Source organism: Apodemus sylvaticus, chromosome 5 (assembly GCF_947179515.1).
Source record: "Apodemus sylvaticus chromosome 5, mApoSyl1.1, whole genome shotgun sequence".
Taxonomy (NCBI): domain Eukaryota; kingdom Metazoa; phylum Chordata; class Mammalia; order Rodentia; family Muridae; genus Apodemus; species Apodemus sylvaticus.
Window position 1 is genome coordinate 9,072,297 of NC_067476.1, and position 22,594 is coordinate 9,094,890.

Below are 22,594 nucleotides of genomic sequence, written 5' to 3' on the forward strand. Positions count from 1 at the left end.
GTCCAAGGCCAGCCTAGTCTCCAAGAGCAAGTTCCAGGACAGTCAAGGCTACACAGAGAAACTGTCTCAAACAAACAAAAGGAACATAGAAAACCGTTCCAGCTAGCCCTGATGGTGCAGTCTGAACCCAATGTCAAGTTGAAATGCTAAAAACTGCCATTCACAAAATAAATAAATAAATAAATAAATAAATAAATAAATAAATAAATAAATAAAATAATAAAAAATAAAAATTCCTTCCAAAAATGGCTCATCTGGTAAAGGCACTTGGCCAAGCATGACACCATGAATTGGAGTCCCCGGACCCACGTGGTGCAAGGAAATGGCTAACTTGTGCAAAGTTATCCTCTGACCTCCACAGGTGCCTTGGCACATGCATGCTCCACCACATAAATTAAAGTCACTTAACAACACCAACATGGAACCCCTAAGAGTTTTGTTGTCCTGGTTTGCTTTTGTTGTTTTTGTCTTGGTTGGTCAGGTTTTTGTTTGTTTGTTTGTTTGTTTTCTCCTGGGGGGGGGGAGGAGTCTAACGTGAAAACACCCGTGAGTTAGTTTCTGCATTACAACATGAAAACAACAACGCTGCGCCCGGCCTTCCCGCCCTTCCCGCCCTTCCCGCCCGTGCAGCCGGTAGGGGGGCCGCCCCTCACCGTTTCCCCGCGGATGCCCTGGACGCTCCTCCACTGCGAGGGCACAGACGCCACGCCCAGGGTCTCATCCTGAAGAGGCGCCGGCCGTCCCAGCCGCTCCGCGCCGCCAGCCCCGCCAGCAGCCAGCGCAGCAGCTCCAGCGCTTCCAACCCGCCGCAAAGGCCTGGGCGACGCGCGCATTGCCATAGCGACGGCCCCGCCCTCTCGCGCCTGCGCCCTGAAACGCTACCTTAGCGGGCTTTACCCCCACAAACGGAAGTCCGAAAAGAGGAAGTGAAGCTGTCGGCGCCGTTTTTGAACTGGTCACAGCATCGTCTTTAAGGCCCTAAAGAAAAATAACGAAAATGTTTATCATCCAACACAACAAAACAGCAGTTGTTTGGGGTTGTCTTATTTCCAGAGGCCGTTTTTGGTCGGGAACAGCTCTTCCTGGTATAAGGAAAAGAGGAGCGGAAGTGAGGCGTGGGCTCCAGGCTCAAAGATGGCGCTGAGCGGCCCGGCGCAGAGGCGAGGACGGCCTGCTGAGGCCTAGTGGGCCTTATTGGTCCGGAGAGCCGGCTGAGCTGGAAGCAGCCGAGTACTCCAGAATCGTGCATTGAGCTGTTTGAGTTGGCAGCATTTTCAGTGAATGGAATTGTAAAATATTCAAACACAGATATCGAAAGTGGGGTTGAATGGATGGGAGGCCTAATGAGGAATTTACATAAACAATAATAAATGAAATGCTTGTTAAATTAAAATTAGAGACTAACCACAGGGGATGAAGCCGAGCTCAATGATAGATTGCCCCAGGTTTAGTCCTCAACACACACACAAAAAGGGCACAACTGCCAGTTAATGAGTGCCTATAGTGTGTCAAGCAAAGCACCCAAAGTCGTATGAATGAATGCTTATCTTATTAAATCTTAGCCTACAGAAGCAACTATGTTCTTGCTTGTTAGTTGGCTGGCTGGCTTTTTGCAGTGCTGGGGATAAACCCGGGGCTTTCTGTGTGCCAAGCTATGTTCTATCAATGAACTAACCCCACAGCTCAATTGTTATTACCCATTGTGCCTCTTGAGGGTTTTACAGCCAGATATGGAATTGTCCAAAGTCACCCAGTAAGATCCTACAAGTGGCCTGCCTGGTCCCCAAACCGAGCCCGGAGCCTCTAGACAATCATCTGCTAGTTTAGTCCTCTGGGTCTGTTTCCTCTTTTCTGAGACTGGGAAGCCTGCCGAGGTCTCATTCTCAGTGCAGCACCCAGAGACAGGATCCTGCTCAGCAGAGCAGCCAAGGCCAGGAAGGCCGATTAGATTAGCAGCACTGGGAGGAGTCATAAAAAGCTATAGAAGTCTTCCTAAGAAGGACTGCTCTGCAAACATCACCAAGGATTCTGAAAGTCACACTCAGGACTCAAAGGTTAAGAGTACTGGCTGTTTGCTTTTCCAAGACACTCAGGTTCAAGTCCCAATACCCACCTGGCAGCTGATAACTCTGCAGAGCCAGTTCCAGGGAGACCTGACACTCTTTTCAGGCCTCTGAAGGCCCTCGACATGCACTTGACGTGCAGTCATACATGCAGACTTGGTTCCCAGTGGCTCTCAACCATCCACAACTCCAGTTCCTGGGGATCCAATGCCATCTTCTGACCTTGAGCACCCAGCATGTCATGTATGTCATGTATGTGGTGTATGACATACATACTTTCAGGTAAAACATTCACATATTTTAAAAAGTGACTAAATCTAATTTTAAAATATAAAGGTTTTGTTTTGTTTATTTGTTTAGTAAAAAACAAAAATTCCAGCTAGCAAGATAGTTCATTGGCTAAAGCCTGAGCACTTGAGTTGGATTTTTGGGACCCACATGGCAGAAGGAGAGAAGCAAATTCCCCAAGTTCTCTTCTGAACAGTACACAATGCTGTGGCACACACACGTAAACACATACACACATAATCCACACACATAACACATACATCCACACACACTGACAGAACACACATATAACACACACATCACACATACACACATAACACACACATTATACATACTCACACATAAAACACACATACACACACATACACACATATTACACATATACCCACATACACAAAAATGAAGAAAAGGCCAGCAACACTGCCACAGGTCACTAGTTCTGCATGACCCCTGACCCTAAGCGCCTGAGTCTCTCTCCCAGTGTCAACCCCACTGCAAGTCCCGGGTCTTCTCCTTTTTGGGGGGACTGACTCTTACTCTGGTGTTTAGCCCTTTCTGCTTCCCTGTATGGTCACAATGCTTCCTATGTCCTTCCTTGAGGGCTCAGCCCAAATGCTGGAGAGAGTCTCTTTTGTGTATTCTGCTCAAAGCACTGGCCATGATGCCTGCAACCTGGCTTGCTTTAGACATTTGATGCATATTGGTGGATAGTGAACATGCTTTGAGTAGGGAGATGTCTGGAAATGCATAATTGTTCTGGCATTTCATTTGCCATTACTACAGCACCAGGTGTGTTAAAAAAATGTGCTCTGGGGGGCTGGAGAGATGGCTCAGCGATTAAGAGCACTGTCTGCTCTTCCAGAGGTCCTTAGTTCAAGTCCCAGCAACCACATGGTGGCTCACAACCATCTGTAATGAGATCAGATGCCCTCTTCTGGTGTGTTTGAAGACAGCTACAGTGTATTTACATATAACAAATAAATAATTTAAAAAAAAATGTGCTCTGTACAAGTCAGGCAGTGGTGGCACACACCTGTAATCCCAGCACTCTGGGAGGCAGAGGCAGGCAGATTTCTGAGTTCAAGGCCAGCCTGATCTACAGAGTGAGTTCCAAGACAGCCAGGGCTATACAGAGAAACCCTGTCTCGAAAATACCAAATGCAAAAAACAACAAAAAATAATATGCTCTGTAAACAGTTGTGTGGATACAATTATGCCTTCTGAACTATGTCCCCTAAGCCTCCTGAGAACCTGCCTGTAAGTAGAAAAGAAAATGTATGCAGTATATAAAGAAAAGCCAGTTGAACTGGTGGAGGACACCTCTCTCTCAGCAGAGGAAAAGTGGAAATCATTTAAGAGGAAAAATACCTGCTGGGCATGGCGGTGCATGGATGTAATACCCCAAATAACAGAAAGCTTCACCCTTGATACCACATGGCCCAGTAAACAAGAAAATAAATATATAAATTATTTTTCTGTCCCTTTAGTGTAACTTGTATGCATATAATTTCAGGACCAACTACTTGGTATCCTACCCATGGCCACCTACTCAAGACCCAGGATATATCAGCAGACACACTAACAAGGAAGGCGCCCTCCCTGCTCAGTCAAAGAAGAACAAGCAACTAAGGAGTGCTCAATGCCACAAAGTCTGTCCCAGGGATGAGCTCCTGGTTGCTTATCTGATACCAAGTAGTTGGCCCTGAAATTATATGCATACAAGTTACACTAAAGGGACAGAAAAATAATTTATATATTTATTTTTTTGTTTGCTGATTGATTGGCTTATTTATTTATGAATTTATGTTTTTCAGAACAAAGTTTCTCTGTGTATCCCTGGCTGTCCTGGAATTAGCACTGTGAACAAGGCTGGCCTCAAACTCAGAGATTCACCTGCCCCAGTGCTTAGATGAAAGGTGTACACCACCACTGACTAGCCTTAAGTTTTATTTATATATTAAAAAAAAAAATCACAAGTGTGTGTGACTTCACTACTTACAAATAAGTATTTGGCGGGGTTCTTCTTGATCAATAAGAAAGAAGAGCAGTAGCCAAAAAAAAAAAAAAAAAAAGCCGGGCGGGTGGTGGTACACGCCTTTAATCCCAGCACTTGGGAGGCAGAGACAGGTGGATTTCTGAGTTCAAGGCCAGGCTGGTCTTCAGAATGAGTTCTAGGACAGCCAGGACTACACAGAGAAACCCTGTCTCAAAAAAAAAAAAAAAGAAAGAAAGAAAGAAAGAAGAGCAGCAAACAGCGACCTAGGGAAAATATTTTATAATATATGAGAAAATATTTATCAGACTAGGATGTGAAATATATATTTATATATATATATATATATATATATATATATATTTATATATTTTATATATATTGATTTGTTTGGATTTTTTTTGGAGGGGATTGGATTTGGTTTATTCAAGACAGGGTTTCTCTGTGTAGCCCTGGCTGTCCTGGAACTTACTCTGAAGACCAGGCTGGCCTCAGACTCACAGAGATCCGCCTACCTCTGCCTCCTACTCCAGAATGCTGGATTCTAGTCCCTTGATTCATGCCCTGGCTGCCATGGAGCTTATTTTGTAGATTAGGCTAGCCTTAAACTCAGAGAGCCACCTACTTTGTGATTAAAAGTGTGTCCCACAGCTGGGCAGTGGTGGCGCATGCCTGTAATCCCAGCACTTTGGGAGGCAGAGGCAGGAGGATTTCTGAGTTCGAGGCCAGCCTAGGCTACAGAGTGAGTTCCAGGACAGCCAGGGCTACACAGAGAAACCCTGTCTCAAAAAACAAATCCAAAAAAACAACAACAAAAAAAAAAAGTGTGTCCCACCATGCCCAGCCTGTTTTGTTTTGTTTATAAAAATTGTTTTTTAATTTTTAGATTTATTTGTTATACGTAAGTACACTGTAGCTGTCTTCAGACACCAGAAGAGGGAGTCAGATCTCTTTATGGATGGTTGTGATCCACCATGTGGTTGTGCGGATTTGAACTCATGACCTTCAGAAGGGCAGACCATGCTCTTACCCTCTGAGCCATCTCTCCAGTCCCCCCCTCCCCCTTTTTGAGATTGGATAAGTACATCTTTGTGAATTTGAGGCCAGCCTGATCTACATAGTGACTTCAGTTCCAGGCCAGCAAACAAACACAGCAAGACCTTTTCTTAACAAGTAAATTAAGTTAAAAACAGCAACAACATGTCTATTTACATGTATTTGTGGCTGTGTAGGGCTCTGTGCTCATGAATGCAGCCACATAAGAAGCCGGAAGCATTGGGTACCCCCCTCACTGCTGGGTAACAGGCAGCTTCGAGCCACCTGGCATGGTGGTTGGGACTTGAGCTTGGTCCTCTGGAAGATGAGAGCACACACTCTTAACCGCTGAGCACTGTTTGGCTTGGGCTGTTTTTGTTTTTTCAGACAGGCTCTTATGCAGTCCAGGCGATCCTTGAGTGGGCAGACTCTTCCCAGGATACCCTTACCTGCTGAGAAGCTGAGAATCCACACATGAGCTCGCACCAAGCTAGGTTACTGTCTCCCCTCCCACCCAGCTAGGGCAAGGCTCAGGGAGCAAGGCCAGGTTCTGTGAGATATACTTGGAAACTACAAGAGGCAACAGGACAACTGACCAATATGCCGGAAAGCTTTAGTTATTGAACTGTTTTATTTTCACTTTATTTCTTAAATTTTTATTTATTATGACTGCATGATCACGACCTTGTGTGCCAAGCTTTGCCTGTGGAATGGTGGTTCAGGTCACCTGGCATGGGGACCCCAAGCTCAGGGACACAGAACCTCTGGCCCTCTGATAGGTGGCGTAGCGGGAGGCCACTCACGTCGCACCCTACCAACATCTGCAGTCCTTTCTGGAGAGGAATGAGTCAAGCTGTCCCTGTTGCCTAGTAACAACCGCTGGATACCCAGGAAGGTAAGATGTGGGAGCTGAAGAGGAAGGGAGAGGGGGAGCTGAACGTGTTACTCTGGCCTTACTGCTTCCGCTCCATGCATTTCTGGTTTCCTGGCTTTGTTTATTATTATCATTACTGCTATTACTATTGCTGTTGTTGTTGTTATTGGGGGAGGAGGGACATGGACACCTGTGCCACAGCACCCACGTAGCAGGCAGAAGAGAGTTTTTGGCGTCAGATCTTCCTTTCCATTTTTATCCCCCTTCAGGAGTGTGATTCGGGGCCTTGTGCAGCTTCCTCACCTATGGAGCCAATTAGAAGGCCGCTGTTTTTGTTAATTATTAAAAAAATAATTTTTCCAGATAGTGTTTCTCTGGGTAGCCCTGGATGTCCAGGAAGTCACTCTGTAGACCAGGCTGGCCTCGAACTCAGAGATCCACCTGCCTCTGCCCCCAAGTGCTGGGATCAAAGGCGTGTAACACCACTGCCCAGCTCTTTTATATTTATTGAAACAGGTCCTCCTGTGCCCCAGGTTGCCTCTGAACTCTCTGTGGAGTCAAGGATAACCTTGAAATTCTGAGTTTTTTGCCTCTACCTCCCAGGCCTGGGATTATAGACCTGTCCGCCTAGGCAAAGTTTCTGTGATGCTGGTAATGGAACCCCGGACTTTGTGCATGGTTAGGTTAGAACTCTACCATCTGAGACACACTCTCCATCTAAAGGAGTCTATATATTTTATTTAACTGAAACAATCTTAAGTCTGTGGCTGGAGAGATGACTCAAGTCTTTAAGACACTCATTGTTCTTGAAAAGAGCAAGGATCAGTTCCCAGGATTTATGTGGTGGCTCACAAACATCCATGATGTCTGTTGTAAGAGATCCAGTACCTCTCTTGGTTTCTGAGGGCCTCAGCAGACATGTGGTGCACATGCACACATACATACATATATGGTGCACATAGGCACACATATAAGATAAATATTACAGTCAGGCGGTGGTGGCGCATGCCTGTAATCCCAGCACTCTGGGAGGCAGAGGCAGGCGGATTTCTGAGTTCGAGGCCAGCCTGGTCTACAGAGTGAGTTCCAGGACAGCCAGGGATATACAGAGAAACCCTGTCTCGGAAAAAAAAAGATAAATATTACAAAATATTTTTGATTATTTTTATTTGTTATGTGTATGAATGTTTTGACTGCATACTTTTTGGTATGCCAGTCGTGTACCTGGTGCACCTGGAGGCCAGAAGATGACCCCCGGATAGGGGACTACAGATGGTGGTGAATCACCATTTGAGTGCTAGGAATCAACCAACGCTCGTGAACACCGGGCCATTTCTCCAACCCTTGTTTGCTTTGCTTTACATTTGTCTGTTCCTCATGCCCATATGAATGTGCACATGGGCGGTATCTTTGAAGTTATCTCCTTCCACTTTCTATGTCCCAGAGATCAAACCCAAGCAATCAGATCAATGTATTTAACCATCCTGCCATTCCATTGCCCCCTTTTTGGAGACAAGGTCTCACGCTGTATCCCAGGCTGGCTCCATTCTGCATCAGTCCTATTATTTCAGTCTCCTGGACCCCACTGATTACAGATGTGATCCATCAGGCCTGGCCTCGTTCTGTAAGTTATGCAGAAGAGATCTCACCATTTATTATTTTGTCTCTCGTATTTCATTCAACATTAATTCTTCTGTCTTTTTTTTTTTTTTTTTTTTTTTTTTTTTTTTTTTTTTTGGCAAAGGCTTTGGTTTCTTATAGCTCTGGTGGGCTATTGTAAATCCTAGAACACTGCCAGGCGGTGGTGGCACATGCCTGTAATCCCAGCACTCTGGGAGGCAGAGGCAGGCGGATTTCTGAGTTGGAGGCCAGCCTGGTCTACAGAGTGAGTTCCAGGACAGCCAGGGCTATACAACAAAACCCTGTCTCGGAAAAAAAACAAATCCAAAAAACCAAAAAAAAAAAAAAATCCTAGAGCACCAAGCTTTCCATGTAGGTGCATCTATGTGGACACTTCTGTTGGAGACACAGCCAGGAGTGGTTGCTAGGTAACAGCAACTTGTGCTCATCTCTAGGCTTAGCACAGTTTTCCACTCTGGTTGTATCAACCTCTAACTGACTGACGATTCCTTCCTGCCCTTCAGTTGAAAAACCTTCAGGATTGTTACTAGGGGTTTTTTTCCTTAGGTTTATTTATTTATTTATTTATTTATTTATTTATTTATTTATTTATCTCTGGAAGCTCCCCCTCCCCTCCCTGAGACAGGGTTTCTCTGTGTAGCCCTGGCTGTCCTGGAACTCACTCTGTAGATCAGGCTAGCCTCCAACTCAGAAATCCGTCTGTCTGGCCCACAGTCAGTGTTCTTAACCACTGAGCCATCTCTCCAGCCCTATTTATTTATTTTTAATGTGTGCGAGCGTGTGCATGTATGTATGAAAGAAAACTTTCTGCAGCACGGGTCATTGGCCTGCGATGTATTGTGATATATATTCAAGGATGACTTTGAACACCTGTTCTTCCTGCTGCATTCCCAAGTGCTTGGCCTCTGCCACAATTGCTTTTTTTTTAAGTACTTATTTTTTATTTTCCATGTATCCGTGTTCAATCTGAATGAATGTATGTGTAGTTGTATGTCTGTTGCCCTGAGAGGCCAGAGAAGCGTGTCAGATTTCCTGCAAGTGAAGTCAAAGACAGTTGTGAGCCATCATGTATGTGAGTGCTGGGAATGGAACCTGCCATCCCGGAAATAGCAACAAATGTTCTTTAACCACTGAGCCATGCCCCGCCCCTCCTGCTTTAACCCCTGAGCCATGCCCCGCCCCTCCTCCTCTTCTTGTTTTGAGCCCTGGTCTCTCTATGCTTCTTTGCCAGGCCTGGAACTCAAGAGATCCACCTGCCTCTACCTTCCAGTTAAAGGCCTGTGCCATCATGCCGGGACTGAATTGCATTTTTAAAATTTGTTTTGTGCCAGGACTTGGTGGCACAGGCTTTTAATCTCAGCATTCCAGAGGCAGGCAGATGTCATGCGTTCAAGGCCAGTTTGGCCTACAAAGTGAGCTCCAGGCAGCCAAGATTATATAGTAAAACTGTGTCTCTGGAAAAAAAAACCTATTTATGTATTTATTTATTCTTGTTTTTTTGTTTTTGTTGTTTTGTTTTTTGGTTTTTCTCGAGACAGGGTTTCTCTGTGTAGCCCTGGCTGTCCTGGAACTCATTCTGTAGACCAGGCTGGCCTTGAACTCAGAAATCCGCCTGCCTCTGTCTCCCAAGTGCTGGGTTTAAAGGCATGCGCCACCACCGCCCAGTCTATTCTTGGTTTTTCAAGACAGTGTTTCCCTGTGTAGCCTTGGGTGTCCTGGAACTCACTCTGTAGGCCATGCTGTGAACTCAGAGACCTGTGTGCCACTCCCTTCAGAATTTTGGGATTAAAGGTGTTCGCCACCACCGCCCGGCTAGAAAACAACTTTTTAAAAAAAGATGTATTTATTTATTGTATTTATATGAGTACACTGCTGCTTTCTTCAGACACCCCAGAAGAGGGCATCAGATCCTAGTACAGGTGGTTGTGAACCACCGCGTGGTTGCTGAGAATTGAACTCAGAACCTCTCTAAGAGCTCGGTGCTCTTAACCGATGAGCCATCTCTCCAGCCCCAGAAAACAACTTTTAAAAATGTATCTGTAAACTGAGTATGGTAGTGCATACCTTTAATCCCAGGACTTGGGAGGCAATGGTAGGAAGGTCTCTGTATTCAAGGCCTGCCTCACATTCCAGGACAGCTAGGGCTACACAAAGAAACCCTTTCTCGAAAAAATCAAAACCAAAAACCAACAAGAACAACAAAACTACAAAACAAACAAACAAAAAACAAAAAAACAAAAAACGGGATTGGACAGATGGCTCAGTTAACAGCACTGATTGCTCTTCCAGAGGTTCTGAGTTCAATTCCCAGCAACCACGTAGTGGCTCACAACCATCTTGAAAAATGTTCAATGGCCTCTTCTGGTGTGTCTGAGGGCAGCAACAATTTACTTATATACATAAAATAAGTAATTATTTTAAATAAAAAATGTGTCTGATTGTAAGTGTGTGTATCCCGCATATGTATGTGGTAGTAGAAGAACCAAAGAACTGCTTGCAGAAGTGGGGTTCGACTTAATGGCGAGAGCCTTTACCTGCCAAGCCATCTCATCTGCCCAGCCGCCGCTGCTGCCGCCGCCGTTCCTCTTATTTTTCTGGTGCTGTTTAATGGGTGGGCACATGCTCACTGTTGAACCACACTCTCCATACTTGTTTATTACCTGGGTATGTGACACACGCATGCAGGAGCAAGGTGTTAGCGCGTTGGAGGCCTTGGTCCCAACCCTAGCAACCCATAAACACACAACATTTTATTTTAGGTTTCCTCTTAGTTGTTTTGGGACAGGGTCTGCGCTGTAGTTCAAGTTGATCCTCCTACCTCGGCTAAGATTACAGGCTAAAAGCTGGAGGTGGTGGTGCATATGATTTTACCCCCCTCCTCCAACTCCGGGAGGCAGAGGCAGGCAGAACTCTCTAGAGGTCAAGGCCAGTGTGGTCTATATACAAAGTGAGTTGCAGGACAGCCAGGGCTACACAAAGAAACCCTGTCTTAAAAAAACAAAACAAAACAAAACAAGGTACAGGCTGAGCCAGCGCATTTAACTTCTCCGACACAAACCCTTGAGTTAGCCAAGTCTTCCTTTCCCTCCCCACCGCGACTTTTGTAATTTTCTCCTGGGAATCCCTTTTTTTCCAACATTTATCTGTCGCTCCAAGTGGCGATCTGCAGGCTGGGATGGAGTCTAGCCAGACTCACGAGTTGGGGGTTGGGAAGAGTGAAAAGAACGTTCCAGGCTGAGGTGAGACCACAGCACGTTTTTAAGTCTTCGGGACAGCAAACGGTGGTGGTGGGGGAGGTGTAGGGAAAGAGGAAGAACTCCCGATGGGGGCCGGGCAGTGTAACGCAGGGGTTCTGGGGGAGGGCAGGGCCACCAGCCACAGGCTTCCACGTGCAACCCGGGGTTCAAAGACAGCCCCGCGCCGCACCCGCGGGAGCCGCCCCCTCCTCCACCGCCGGGAAGCCCCCGCCGAGAGCAACTCAAAGAAGTTTCTGCTGATTGGAGGGAGGAAGAGGAGGCTGGGAGAAGGGGCGTGGGGGTGTGTGTCCCACTGTCATGTAAATATCCCCCGCGGGCAGGGCGGCTGCGAGGCCGACTTAAATCTCCCGCACCTGAGGCCGCCTCAGTTCCTGCCAGTTTCTTCCTGCTGCGAACCTCTGTGCACAGGCCTCCGTCTCCCGGCCACCTCCCTCGCGCCATGGCCCCGAAGCGGCAATCCGCGGTCCTGCCTCAGCCCAAGAAACCCAGGCCGGCTACGGCCCCGAAGCTGGAGGACAAGTCGGCCTCTCCGGGCCTGCCGAAGGGAGGTAAGTTCCTCCATTGCGTTTCCTAGGCGATCGACTCGGTGATTGGCTTTCTGTCCCCCCACCCCCACCCCGATCCGTATGGACTTGAGACCCCCCCTGCTCCACAAACACTCGTGAAAGCTTTCGTCCCGGGGCGGCGGGGAATGAGGCTGATGTGGGAAAAGGAGCAGAAAGCGCGGAACTGGGAGACCCGTACACGGGGACTTCCTCCGGCCCGGGACACCACGTGGGAGCCAGCTTGCCCTTCCCAGCCCCCAAATTCTAAAATGGGGCTTCTGTCCCGGTAAATGCAGCAGCTCGAGGCCTCCCCACCCCTCCAACCCCGAGTCCTGGAGATTCAAGCCCCCTCAGATCGTCTCCCTGTTGCTGAAGCGACCGGCCCACAACTCTGGCCTGAATTACTGCCACCTCGTGTAGCTCCCAGCTTCCTTCTCCCATCCTGCCCGAGCAAGGAGCTAGTCACGTGGTTGTCCTAGACTTGAGACCTAGCCTCTCGGTGGCCCTCCAGGTACAAACTAAGACTTCCGGTACCGCGGACCCTGCCCACCTGGTTCCCATCCACCTCTCCGGCTTCCCCCAGGGGTGGCGTGGCCTAAGGCCTGGAGCTGCGTTTTCTTACCTCCGAGTCTGGACATTGACTTGCCCTATGCCGAGAAATCCGTGTTTGAAGCGGAGTGGGGGGAGTCGCTTTCCAGCTTCTAGCTCTGAGCCCGGGTGCTCCTTATCTGAAGCGCAGCTGGCCGCACCCAGAATCGCCCCACGCTAACACTTTCCTCGCTTTACATTCAAATAGTGGTTTCCGCGCCTGCACTTTTCCGGCTTCCTCTGTTGTCCTGAGGGCTGCGTTTCTTAGCCACTGCTTCAAGTCGTGGTTCGGTGTTTTCCCGCGTGGCTTGGGTTTGGTATGGATTTGGTATAAGTCTAGAGGCACGGGTGGAAGGAACACAAGCACCGAGTGGAGTCGGGATCTCTGCACTTGGGTGGACCTGTTTCTCTTCCCTTCCCTGTGTTTCATTCTTTTACCTTTCAAATGGCAGGCAAAGACCTGCACTATATCTCCGAGTGGTAAAGACTTGGTAACCCTGGCTGTCCTGGTACTCCCGCCTTTAACATGGGATAAAAGGCACCGCCACACTCAGGGTTTTCTTTTTTCTTTTATTTATTTTTTTAAGATTTTAATGTGTACACTGTAGCTGTCTTCAGACACACCAGAAGAGGGCGTCAGATCCCATTACAGATGGTTGTGAGCCTCCATGTGGTTGCTGGGATTTGAATTCGGGACTTCTGGAAGCGCTGTCAGTGCTCTTAACTGCTGAGCCCGGGTTTTCTTTTTCTTTTTTTCCTTCTCTGAGACAGGTTTTCTCTGTGTAGCTCTGACCGTACTTGAACTCACTCTGTTGACTGAAATCCACCACCTGGTGCCTCTGCCTCCCAAGTGCTTGTGCAGCACCACTGCCCAGCTAAAGGGAGGGTTTCATGTAGCTCATGCTGGCCCCAATTTCCCGGTGAGGATGACCTTGAATTTTCTGATCCAGAAAGCTGGGATAGCTAGCCACATCGTGTTGAAAGTTCTGGGCATGGTGTCCTGCTACATGCACACTGTGCAAACACCCTACCTTTTTCTTACAACTTGCAGAGATTTAAGAGTAGATAAAATGCAGTTGAGATGGGTGGTTAGAAGCAAAATGTGAGCGAACTTTTCTGGTGTTACACACATTTAGTCTGCTGGCAGAAATAGCTAAACCACGAGAGATGGGAAGGTGCCACTGTAGTCCTCCTAAGTGTGCTCAGTGTACAGACTCCTGCTGGCTCTGTAGCCAGCCTCTCCTCACACTGATAAGGAGAGTGCAATGCTCGGCGGCTTCCAGGACGCACCATGCCGAGGCCTCTCCCCATTTACAGGACCTCTTGCCTTCCTGCTTAGCTTTCCCTTTCTTAGTATGCTCCTTGCCTTCATCTTGAAGTTCAGGGCAGGGCAGTGGTGGCGCACGCCTGTAATCCCAGCACTTGGGAGGCAGAGGCAGGCAGATTTCTGAGTTCAAGGCCAGCCTGGTCCACAGAGTGAGTTTCAGGGCAGCCAGGGTTACACAGAGAAACCCTGTCTCAAAAGAAAGTAAGAGAGAGAGAGAGAGAAAGAGACGTTCAGGGCCCAATCAGAGGAAGGTATGGAAGGAATATCTGTGCATATTCTGTAGATGCATGCTGTGGTCACAGGCACCAATCCTTGGACCAGACGTTGTGGTTGAAAAAAACTTCAGTTTTCCAAGCAAGCGTCTTTCTTTTTTTTTTTTTCTTTGTTTTGTTTTTCTCGAGATAGGGTTTCTCTGTGTAGTCCTGGCTGTCCTGGAACTCACTCTGTAGATAGACCTGGCTGGCCTCAAACTCAGAAATCCGCCCACCTCTGCCTCCCAAGTGCTGGGATTCAAGGTGTGCGCCATCGCCGGGCTGCAAGCGTCTTTGTACCTGGGAATGGCCCATTATTAAGTCAGTGTATCTAGGATTGTAGGTAATAAAAGGAAAGAGATTGGAGAGGTGGTTCAGTGCTTAAGAGCACATTGGCCTTGCCAAGGTCCAGGATTTCGCGTGGTGGCTCACAGCTTGAGCTCCAGGAGGATCCTCTGGCCTTCCTTGCACACGGTATACTTACTATTATATACATGCAAACAAAACACGCTTTTGTGTAAAAATAACTTGTAAAGTGTTTTATGTAATACAAAGAGAATTGTATGTACATTATACATAGACATTCTTGGTGGCTTGTTCTCCCCCCCATGGGTATGTGTGTGTCAAGTCTTGATGCCAGTTGTGTCTCTTCCCACAAATTTAAGACATTTAAGAGATTTGGGGAGGTAAGAGCACAAGTTCAAGGCCATCTTTGTCTAGTTCCCACTGCCCCCCCCAAAAAAGGAAATTACTGATTTATGTTGGTTCCTTCTCTTGTAAAGTTAAGCTGTGGGTGGGGCTGACTGGCAGATGACAGTTTGGCAGGCACTAGACCTGGGGTTCCATTCCCATTAATTCAGGTTTAGTTTATTTGTAAAATATACTTAAGCCTTGGAAGAGTTCGAAGCAGGGGGTGTGGTTGAATGATAGAGGACTTGCCTTGTAAGATCCAAGCCCTAAATTCTAGATTCAAGCCCAGTTTAACCCTAAAATTAATTATCTGTAAAAGCTACTTTGTATCTTATGAGGGTTACAGGAAAATACAGCCAAATGCAGCTGACGCCTGCAGTGGTATACATGTCGGAGGGCTCTTAACGCTAATGTTTTTTCTTTGGAGACACTGTTGCACATTGTATCCCAGGCTGGCCTCTACCTCAGTATAAGTCCTTACCTGTCTTGTTTTGTTTGTGGAATTTCTTTGCAACTGTGCCAGGACCTCACAGGACTGACTATCAGGAATCATTCCTGGTGAATGTATCACCTGAGTTTTAGTAAATGTTAGAATCACAAAGTTTATTGCTCTTTTTGTCAGACCCTTCCCTCTTTAAGGAGCCTGTTCACACAGTTGCCTGTGTTGGGGGTCCCTATGCTTGGGAGCTGTGCAGTAAGAGGTCCTTAGAGGTTGTCGCCAGGTTTAAGCTTACCGATTGCAACAGATGAATGCAGTTAATTCACAGGCTTGAGCATAAGGTGCACCAGGAAGGCTTGGCTGAATATCCTGGAGTTAAGATGGAAACTTTCATGCACACTTGTATTCTCTCACCATGGACTCTATACGGTGTAGTTTACATTTATTGTCTACCCACCATGAAGGTCTTGACTGAAAGCCACATGGCTTTGTGTTTAAGAGCTGATAATAAAGCAGGAATGCTCAAATACAAATAGCTCAAGCTCAAGCATGAGAGAGCAGAGAGCTTTCTTGCTTTTTCAGGACCACGTGCTGGGATCCAGGTAGACAGAAAACTATCTTTTCAAGTCCTGAAAACTAGTGTTTAATTAATTAGAAAAGCTTCCTCCAACGTAGTGCTTAAGGGCTTTTTAATTTAGAGCCTTTTTTTTTTTTTTGCTGCCTTAGCCTTTGAAGTTTAAGAAGTCTTAAACATCTCCCCATTTGTCATCAAAAATGTGCTTTTCTCACCACTGAGATCACAGCACGCAGTACAGAGTTGAGTCTAAGGACCTGTGGCAGAAAGGTCCTGACTAAAATCCAAGGACTTAAACCATTACTATGGTTCTGTTTGAGTGTGAATCTGTGACAGATTTTTAAAAATTCAGAACCGAGGGCAGAGGCTTGACTTGGGTCCATGCATACAACAGGGCCCTGTGTGTAGACTGGATAGGTGAACTGCTAGCCTGTGGCTGTGCACACCAGCCTAGAGTTTTGAGTGGGTTCGCCGCTTCTGCATCCAGAAAAAGATGAAGGTGCCCGGGTGCAGAACTCAGGCCCCCTGACTGTAGCCAGGGTACTCCTAAGGCCTGTACTTTTGAGGGTCTGCGCGCGCCCCCTCTTTGGAGCCCCCCGCCGCCCCGCAAAGGAAAGCCACTGAGCCACCACGTGATGCGCGGGTATTGGGGAAAGGAGGCCCCGCCTCTCAAGTCACCGCGCGGCGCGCAAATGTCCCGGGTCGGCTGGAGAAGGGGAGAGCGGGGGAGGGGAGCACCGCGCGGGGGCCGGACCATGCGTCGCTGAGCCGCTTCCTCCCGCCTCTCGTCCAGGCCCCAGTGTCCCCACCGCCGCCGCCGCTACCCGCCACGACCCGCCCCCTGGCCCGTGGCCCCGGCCAATCGCGGCGCGGCGCGAGCCTCTCCGGCCGGGGGTGGGACTTGCGCAGGCCTAGTGCGCCTGCGCTCTGCGGACTGCCCCTCGCCGCGAAGAGGAGGAGGTGGTGGAGGAGGTGGAGGAGGAGGAGGCGGCTCAGGGCAATCGAGAAGCGAGCCGGAGCGCGGGGCGCGAGTCGAGGAGCCCAGCCGAGCCGCCGCCGCCTCCCCGCCTTCAGTGAGAGCCCCGGCCGGGGGCTCGCCACAACGCGCCCGGGCCTGCCTCGGCATCAGGCCCCGCGGGCAGTGCCAGGCAGCCAGGGGGAGGGCAAGCAAGTGAGCGCCGGGAGGAGGCGGCCGGAGCAAGCGGGCGCCGCGCGTGTGGCGTGAGGGGAAGCCGCTGGCCGCCCCCTTGGCCGTCCCTTCGCTCCCCCTCCCCGCTCCCCGCCCCGACCGCGGAGGGCACCATGTCTGCGCCGACGGCCAAAGCCAGTAAAAAGGAGCTCAACTCCAATCACGACGGGGCCGACGAGACCTCAGGTGAGGACCGGGCGCGGCGGGGGCCCGGCCGCGCCGCCATCTTTCGGCCCGGGCCGCGGGGCTGCGGGGGGCGCGCGGGGACCGCGGAGCCGGCGCCTTTTTGTGTGCGGTCCGGGCCCGGGGGCCCAGGGTGGCGCCGCGGCGGCGAGCGGTGCGGCCGAGGCGGGGGCGCTGCGGCCTGCGCGGCGGGCGGAGACCCCCCCTTCTCCCCGCCCGCGCTCTCCTCCCCCTCCCTCCCGAGAAGCCTCTCTTTATTGTGCTCCGCCATGATGCCTCGCTCCCATCAGCCGCCGCCGCCGCCACATGGTGCGGCCGGACGCAGCCTTGCGGCCCGGCCTCTCGCGCCGCCCTGCTTCCCGCCCTGAGCCGGCGCTACGGCGGGACCGGGAACCAGGGTTTGGGGCGGGGTAGGGGTGCGGAGCCCGCCGGAGGATGCTGCAGGCAGCGCGCGTTGCACATCCCACGTGGGGCAGCCACACTCGGGCGCGCCGGGGATGCGAGGAATCTGGCCCTGAGGCCGTGCGATGCCGGGGCTTCAAGGGCCTTTAGGACGCCTAGCCCTCGCCTGGAGGGTCGTTTCGAGCAGAGGACAGCTGCGGACCCCGGGCTAGTTACCGGAAATAAGCGGCGCAATTGGGCCCCTTCACGCCCACTTGGCTTTGTAAAAGCCTTCACAACCCTCCTCGGACAAAAGGGCACGAAATAGGAGCACACCCCCCTCTCCTTTATGTCGCCTAGTTTTTGAGTAGGGTTTTTCCAGAAAGTGTGTTCAGAAATCCCGCATGGCCGAGTATGATGACCAAGATCATCAAGAATGGGTTGGAGGAGGAGTAAGGTTAGGTTGGAATCAGGTTCACATTCTGAGTCTGCCAAGACGACTTGAAGTTTGGTGACTAACTGGTCTTTGTCGTTGTATGGTGGTAATTATAATAAACTGAGAGCACTGCAGTTTTTCTGTTTTTTGTTTTTATTCTAAAAGCGGTTGTACCCGTTGGTAGTATTCTAGTTTGTTTTACTGCTATGGATTAGTTTCCACACCAAGTTAGCAGCTGGCACCTTTCTCTTGCAATTGTATAATGTGATTAGTGATAAACATGAATTTTTTGAATGAGGCTAATCCTCTGGTTCACCTTTCATAATGAAGGCCAATGATTGGACCTTTGTAACGAAACTATTTAAGAATCGATCTCATAAGGAAGAATTTTTCTGAGTAGCGGAGTAGATGCCTTAATTTGTGAATGGTAGGGCAGTGAGAAAGTAATTCGTCAACTGGTGCTTGAACACGTGGGGAGCAGCATGCGTTGTGTTGTAGTAAGCACATTGCAGATTTACAGTTGCAGTTCCCACCATAGATCAGGAAGTGTGCCTTGTAACTAGTATTGAGTCTTATGTCCCTTTTTGTTTTGCAGAAAAAGAACAGCAAGAAGCAATTGAACATATTGATGAAGTACAAAATGAAATAGACAGGTAAAATATATTGAATTCATGTTATGGAAGTTCTCTCATGGAAATGATTGGCCATCAGTTAACTACCAGAAGGTTTTGGTGAACACACCTTAAGTCATGGTTTCTCAGTCTGGTTATAATTCCTAAGTTAAAGTAATCGTACCTCAGCATTCCCTGATGCGGAGGTACTGTCGACTGGTCTGCTTTCAGACTTGCAGTACAGCAACAGTGTAGCTTGCTTCTTGATTAACATTCACTTACACTTTCTGCTATGGGGACACAATCAATATAGCCTGGAAATACAGTATACTGAAATACAATGTTGCCAATACTGGAGATAAGTGAGTTAGCCCAGTGGTTTTGGTTTCCAGAGGACTAGGCTGCAGGGCAGCAGATACACTGTTCCTAAGGTGGTGAAAGAAGCAACAATGTTACCAGCATGTGTCAATTGGGTATTTAGCCTTACCATTTTACCGTCTTAGGTTTTGATTCTAGTCTTTATTTGTTTCAGACTTAATGAACAAGCCAGTGAGGAAATTTTGAAAGTAGAACAAAAATATAACAAACTCCGCCAACCATTTTTTCAGAAGAGGTCAGAATTGATCGCCAAAATCCCAAATTTTTGGGTAACGACATTTGTCAACCATCCACAAGGTATGTGGTGGGTCAGCATTGCTGAGGTGTGCTAGGGCATTGGACCTGGAGTTTAGGAGCTCTGACTGAGGGCAGTTAGCCTCACAAAGCTGCAGTCAAGACAGCAGTCTTGCAATAGATGACTGTAGTAGAAAGAGTAAAGTTGAGAGTGTTCCGCTGAGTTTGTAAATATTTAAAAAGGGTCATTAAGTAGGTACCCATTCAAACTTGAACTGAACTGAGTTGCTTCTCTAGTGTCTGCACTGCTTGGGGAGGAAGACGAGGAGGCTCTGCATTATTTGACCAGAGTTGAAGTGACAGAATTTGAAGACATTAAATCAGGTTACAGAATAGATTTTGTAAGTACCTAACCCCCTGCTTGCCACTTGGAGTGAGGATGTATGTGCTTTGGTATAAAAGCTGTTTGTTGTTGGTTGTTTGATTTCTCATCCTTCCGTATTTTACAGTATTTTGATGAAAATCCTTACTTTGAAAATAAAGTTCTCTCCAAAGAATTTCATCTGAATGAGAGTGGTGACCCGTCTTCAAAGTCCACTGAAATCAAATGGAAATCTGGAAAGGTATTTTGTATATCGTGGCATAGCTGGACTTCCTGACTGGCCAGCACTTAGTGCCTTTGATTCTGGGTAAAAAGTGCAGAGATTGCAGTGTGCAGAGGTATACGGTGTGATCACACATTTGTTATCATGCTGCAGTGTCACCCTGCTCAGGCTTTTCAGTCCCCCTATTTGGAGGCATAGGTTTGGTTTGTAGATTGAGGGTGGAAGTAATTTTATGAAGGCAGACAGTTGACAGGTGTGTCCTGTGACAGCAGTTTACAAGACTTAGCCAAGTGCACATTCTGTAGTTGTTCTTAGTAATATGAACTTCTTATGTTGGTCTTTGTAATGCTTTATGGGGAGCAAATAAAGAAAGAATTTGTTTTCATTTAGGATTTGACAAAGCGCTCAAGTCAAACACAGAATAAGGCCAGCAGGAAGAGGCAGCACGAAGAGCCAGAGAGCTTCTTTACCTGGTTTACTGACCATTCTGACGCAGGTGCTGATGAGTTAGGAGAGGTCATCAAAGACGATATTTGGCCAAATCCCTTGCAGTACTATTTGGTGAGTTAATGTTCAGTGGCTTGAGGGGGGTAATGTGTCTGACAGAGTGACTTCATAAAAGAACATTGCCTGGTGTTTTCAGGTTCCTGATATGGATGATGAAGAAGGAGAGGCAGAAGATGATGATGACGACGACGAGGAGGAGGAAGGGTTGGAAGATATTGATGAAGAAGGAGATGAGGATGAAGGTGAAGAAGATGATGATGAGGACGAAGGGGAGGAAGGCGAGGTAAGGAACCCGTACACACACACCCAAACCCTGGTGATTTATAGAGTGTAATATGTGTATGTAATATGCAACTGACTGAGATAGTGGGGCTACTGGGGGAATGGAGTGTTAATATCGCTGGGGCTTCCCTCGTTTTTAAACAAGATTTTATATATATGGGTGATTTTATATGTATGGATTTGCACTGTGAGTGTTAACTAACCTTCTGGAGTGTCAGAAGGCACAGGATCCCATAGTAGTGAAGTTATGGGTGACTGAGCCACTGTGTGGGTTCTGAGGACCTGAAATCCTCTCAATTTGGGAACATTTTCTCCCCTATCATTGCTGACCTGAAGATTGGTGTTTAGGCTAGGAAACCTGGGCCTTTGGTAAGGTCCAGTCTTGGGCCAAGAGCTAGTGAAAGGGCTCAATTCGCTCTGATGGTTGACTGCACCCTTGTTCTTTCAGGAGGACGAAGGCGAGGATGACTAGCACAGAAGATTGATGGATTCCAACTGTCTTTTTTATTTTCTTTTTATTTTTTAATTTTCTCCAGTCCCTGGGAGCAAGTTGCAGTCCTTTCTTCCCTGTCCCTCTGTGCTCAGTCGCCCTGTTTTTGAGGTCTCGACATCATGGTTCTCAACTAATTTGGGGGGAAAATATCTTGAGCAAAATACAACAGGAAAAGAATCTCCATGTTTCTGTTCTAAATTCATTTTTATCCTTTCTTGTCTCAAATTTGTGGATGCAGCACCACCACCGTGCTCTGAGGGAAAAAAGAACAGCCCTCCGGTTCCCTCAGCTCTGCTGGAGGCTGGAGGGTGCTAGGCCCCTGTGTAGTAGTGCATAGAATTCTAGCTTTTTTCTTTTCTCTGTATATTGGGCTCAGAGATTACACTGTGTCTCTATGTGAATACGGACAGTTAGCATTTACCAACATGTATCTGTCTATGTTCTCTTGTTTAATAAAAAGAAAAAAAAAGAAAAAAAGGGGGGGTATAGACGGTGAGCAAGGGCGGGTTTGAGGTGTCGGGGGGTAGGTGGGCATCTGACAACATGGCTTCTCCTTTGGCATGTTCAATTGTGATGTTTAATAGACATCCTTGCAATTTAAGGTGACACTTTTAAAATAAAATTCTCTCCTCATGATGACTTGAGCCCTGACACTCAATGGGAGAATCAGAACCTTCGGGTTTACTTGGAGTTGACATTTTCGGTTGTAACTTCGTTTTTTAATTTTTTCTTTTTTTCTCTCTTTTTTTTTGTTTTTGTTTTCACTGGAAGGAAAAGGATGCTCATTCTAAATGTTGAAGTGCACAAGTTGCTTTGTTACAATAAAATCAATGTGTACACAAAGACCTGATGCTTTTCTGTCAGAACAGATGTTCAGCAGACCTTCCAAGTTTGACCTACATAATGACATCATGTCAAACTTTGTCTCCCTAACTTGGTATTTTTTTGATACGCACTTTGCAGGATGACCTCAGGGCTGTGCAGGTTGAGTTAAAGGGATTTGAATCATGTCTTACCTTCTCAGTACCCGAGTGTGGGCACAGCTTGCTGCCATGGACTTGGACCCTTGATTTTTAATCTCAATTTGGCATTTTTTTTAAATGGGCCTTTAGTTACCCGGACCTCAGGGCAGCACCTGCTCCCACTGTCACTGACATGTTGCCCTATGCCATCTCCGAAGGAGAGCTGCTGGTGTGTCTTCATTGGCAATGTGCACTAGCCAAGAATGTGGGCTGTCAGGATAAGCAGTGGTCGCTAGTATCTGCCCCAGGTATGTAGCGGAAGCTCTCAGCTGTGACTCTGAACTGGGTGGATGGAGAGCTGTCTGTTCGGCACCACTGCAGAGAGTAATGTTTGGGAAGGAAGCTACCTGATGGCGTAAGCTTTTTAATGCTGTAAAATAGAGCTAAAATTCAATGCCACTTTTTCAGAGATGATTAATGGACAGCCTGGTCAAATTCAAAGCTTTCTGATGTATAAAACTTTATAAATGGAACTATTCCATCAATAGGCAAAGTGTAACCAAAATCTGTCTAGATGGATAGTGTGTAATTTCTGCACAGGACTCTGTTTAGTAAATACATCACTGTATACGTCAGGAATCTTGCTCCAATAAAGGAACATAAAGATTTTTTTTTTGGACTGGGGTGATTCTCCTTGTTTTTGTAGTGTTTTAGAAGATGCATTAATGGCTGGGGTGCCGGTACGACTGCCTTGGCTGTAATTACGGC

At 47.7% G+C, this 22,594-nt stretch overlaps 2 protein-coding genes across 6 annotated transcripts in view; one reads left to right on the top strand and one right to left on the bottom strand.

Annotated features, from left to right (window-relative positions):
* Positions 1-12,486, bottom strand: part of Dync2i2 (dynein 2 intermediate chain 2) — a 24,909-nt gene extending 12,423 nt beyond the window's left edge. Inside the window, exons 1-3 of one of the 4 annotated variants that reach the window (XM_052182043.1) lie at positions 12,319-12,486; positions 10,429-10,554; positions 883-978 (exon numbers count right to left, since the gene is read on the bottom strand). In XM_052182043.1, coding sequence (XP_052038003.1) covers positions 883-978; positions 10,429-10,515 — 183 coding nt within the window. In that variant the 5' untranslated portion in view covers positions 10,516-10,554; positions 12,319-12,486. The other 3 variants (XM_052182045.1, XM_052182044.1, XM_052182042.1) reach the window with 3 other exon arrangements.
* On the top strand, positions 11,292-22,505 carry Set (SET nuclear proto-oncogene). 2 transcript variants are annotated; one of them, XM_052182046.1, is made up of 8 exons: positions 11,292-11,699; positions 18,350-18,407; positions 18,898-19,040; positions 19,275-19,378; positions 19,487-19,600; positions 19,973-20,143; positions 20,226-20,372; positions 20,820-22,505. In XM_052182046.1, the coding sequence occupies exons 1-8, from the start codon at positions 11,591-11,593 to the stop codon at positions 20,841-20,843; spliced, it is 870 nt and encodes a 289-aa protein (XP_052038006.1). In that variant the 5' UTR covers positions 11,292-11,590; the 3' UTR covers positions 20,844-22,505. The 2 variants fall into 2 exon arrangements, with proteins under 2 accessions (XP_052038006.1, XP_052038007.1); XM_052182047.1 differs by lacking the exon at positions 11,292-11,699 and adding an exon at positions 16,512-16,940.
* The last annotated feature ends 89 nt before the right edge of the window (positions 22,506-22,594 follow it).

Excerpts from the sequence above, each read along its gene's own strand:
- Set (XM_052182046.1), top strand. The coding sequence starts at position 11,591 with ATGGCCCCGAAGCGGCAATCCGCGGTCCTGCCTCAGCCCAAGAAACCC. Across the intron at positions 18,408-18,897 it reads GTACAAAATGAAATAGACAG|ACTTAATGAACAAGCCAGTG; the intron begins GTAAAATATATT and ends TATTTGTTTCAG. Across the intron at positions 20,373-20,819 it reads ACGAAGGGGAGGAAGGCGAG|GAGGACGAAGGCGAGGATGA; the intron begins GTAAGGAACCCG and ends TTGTTCTTTCAG.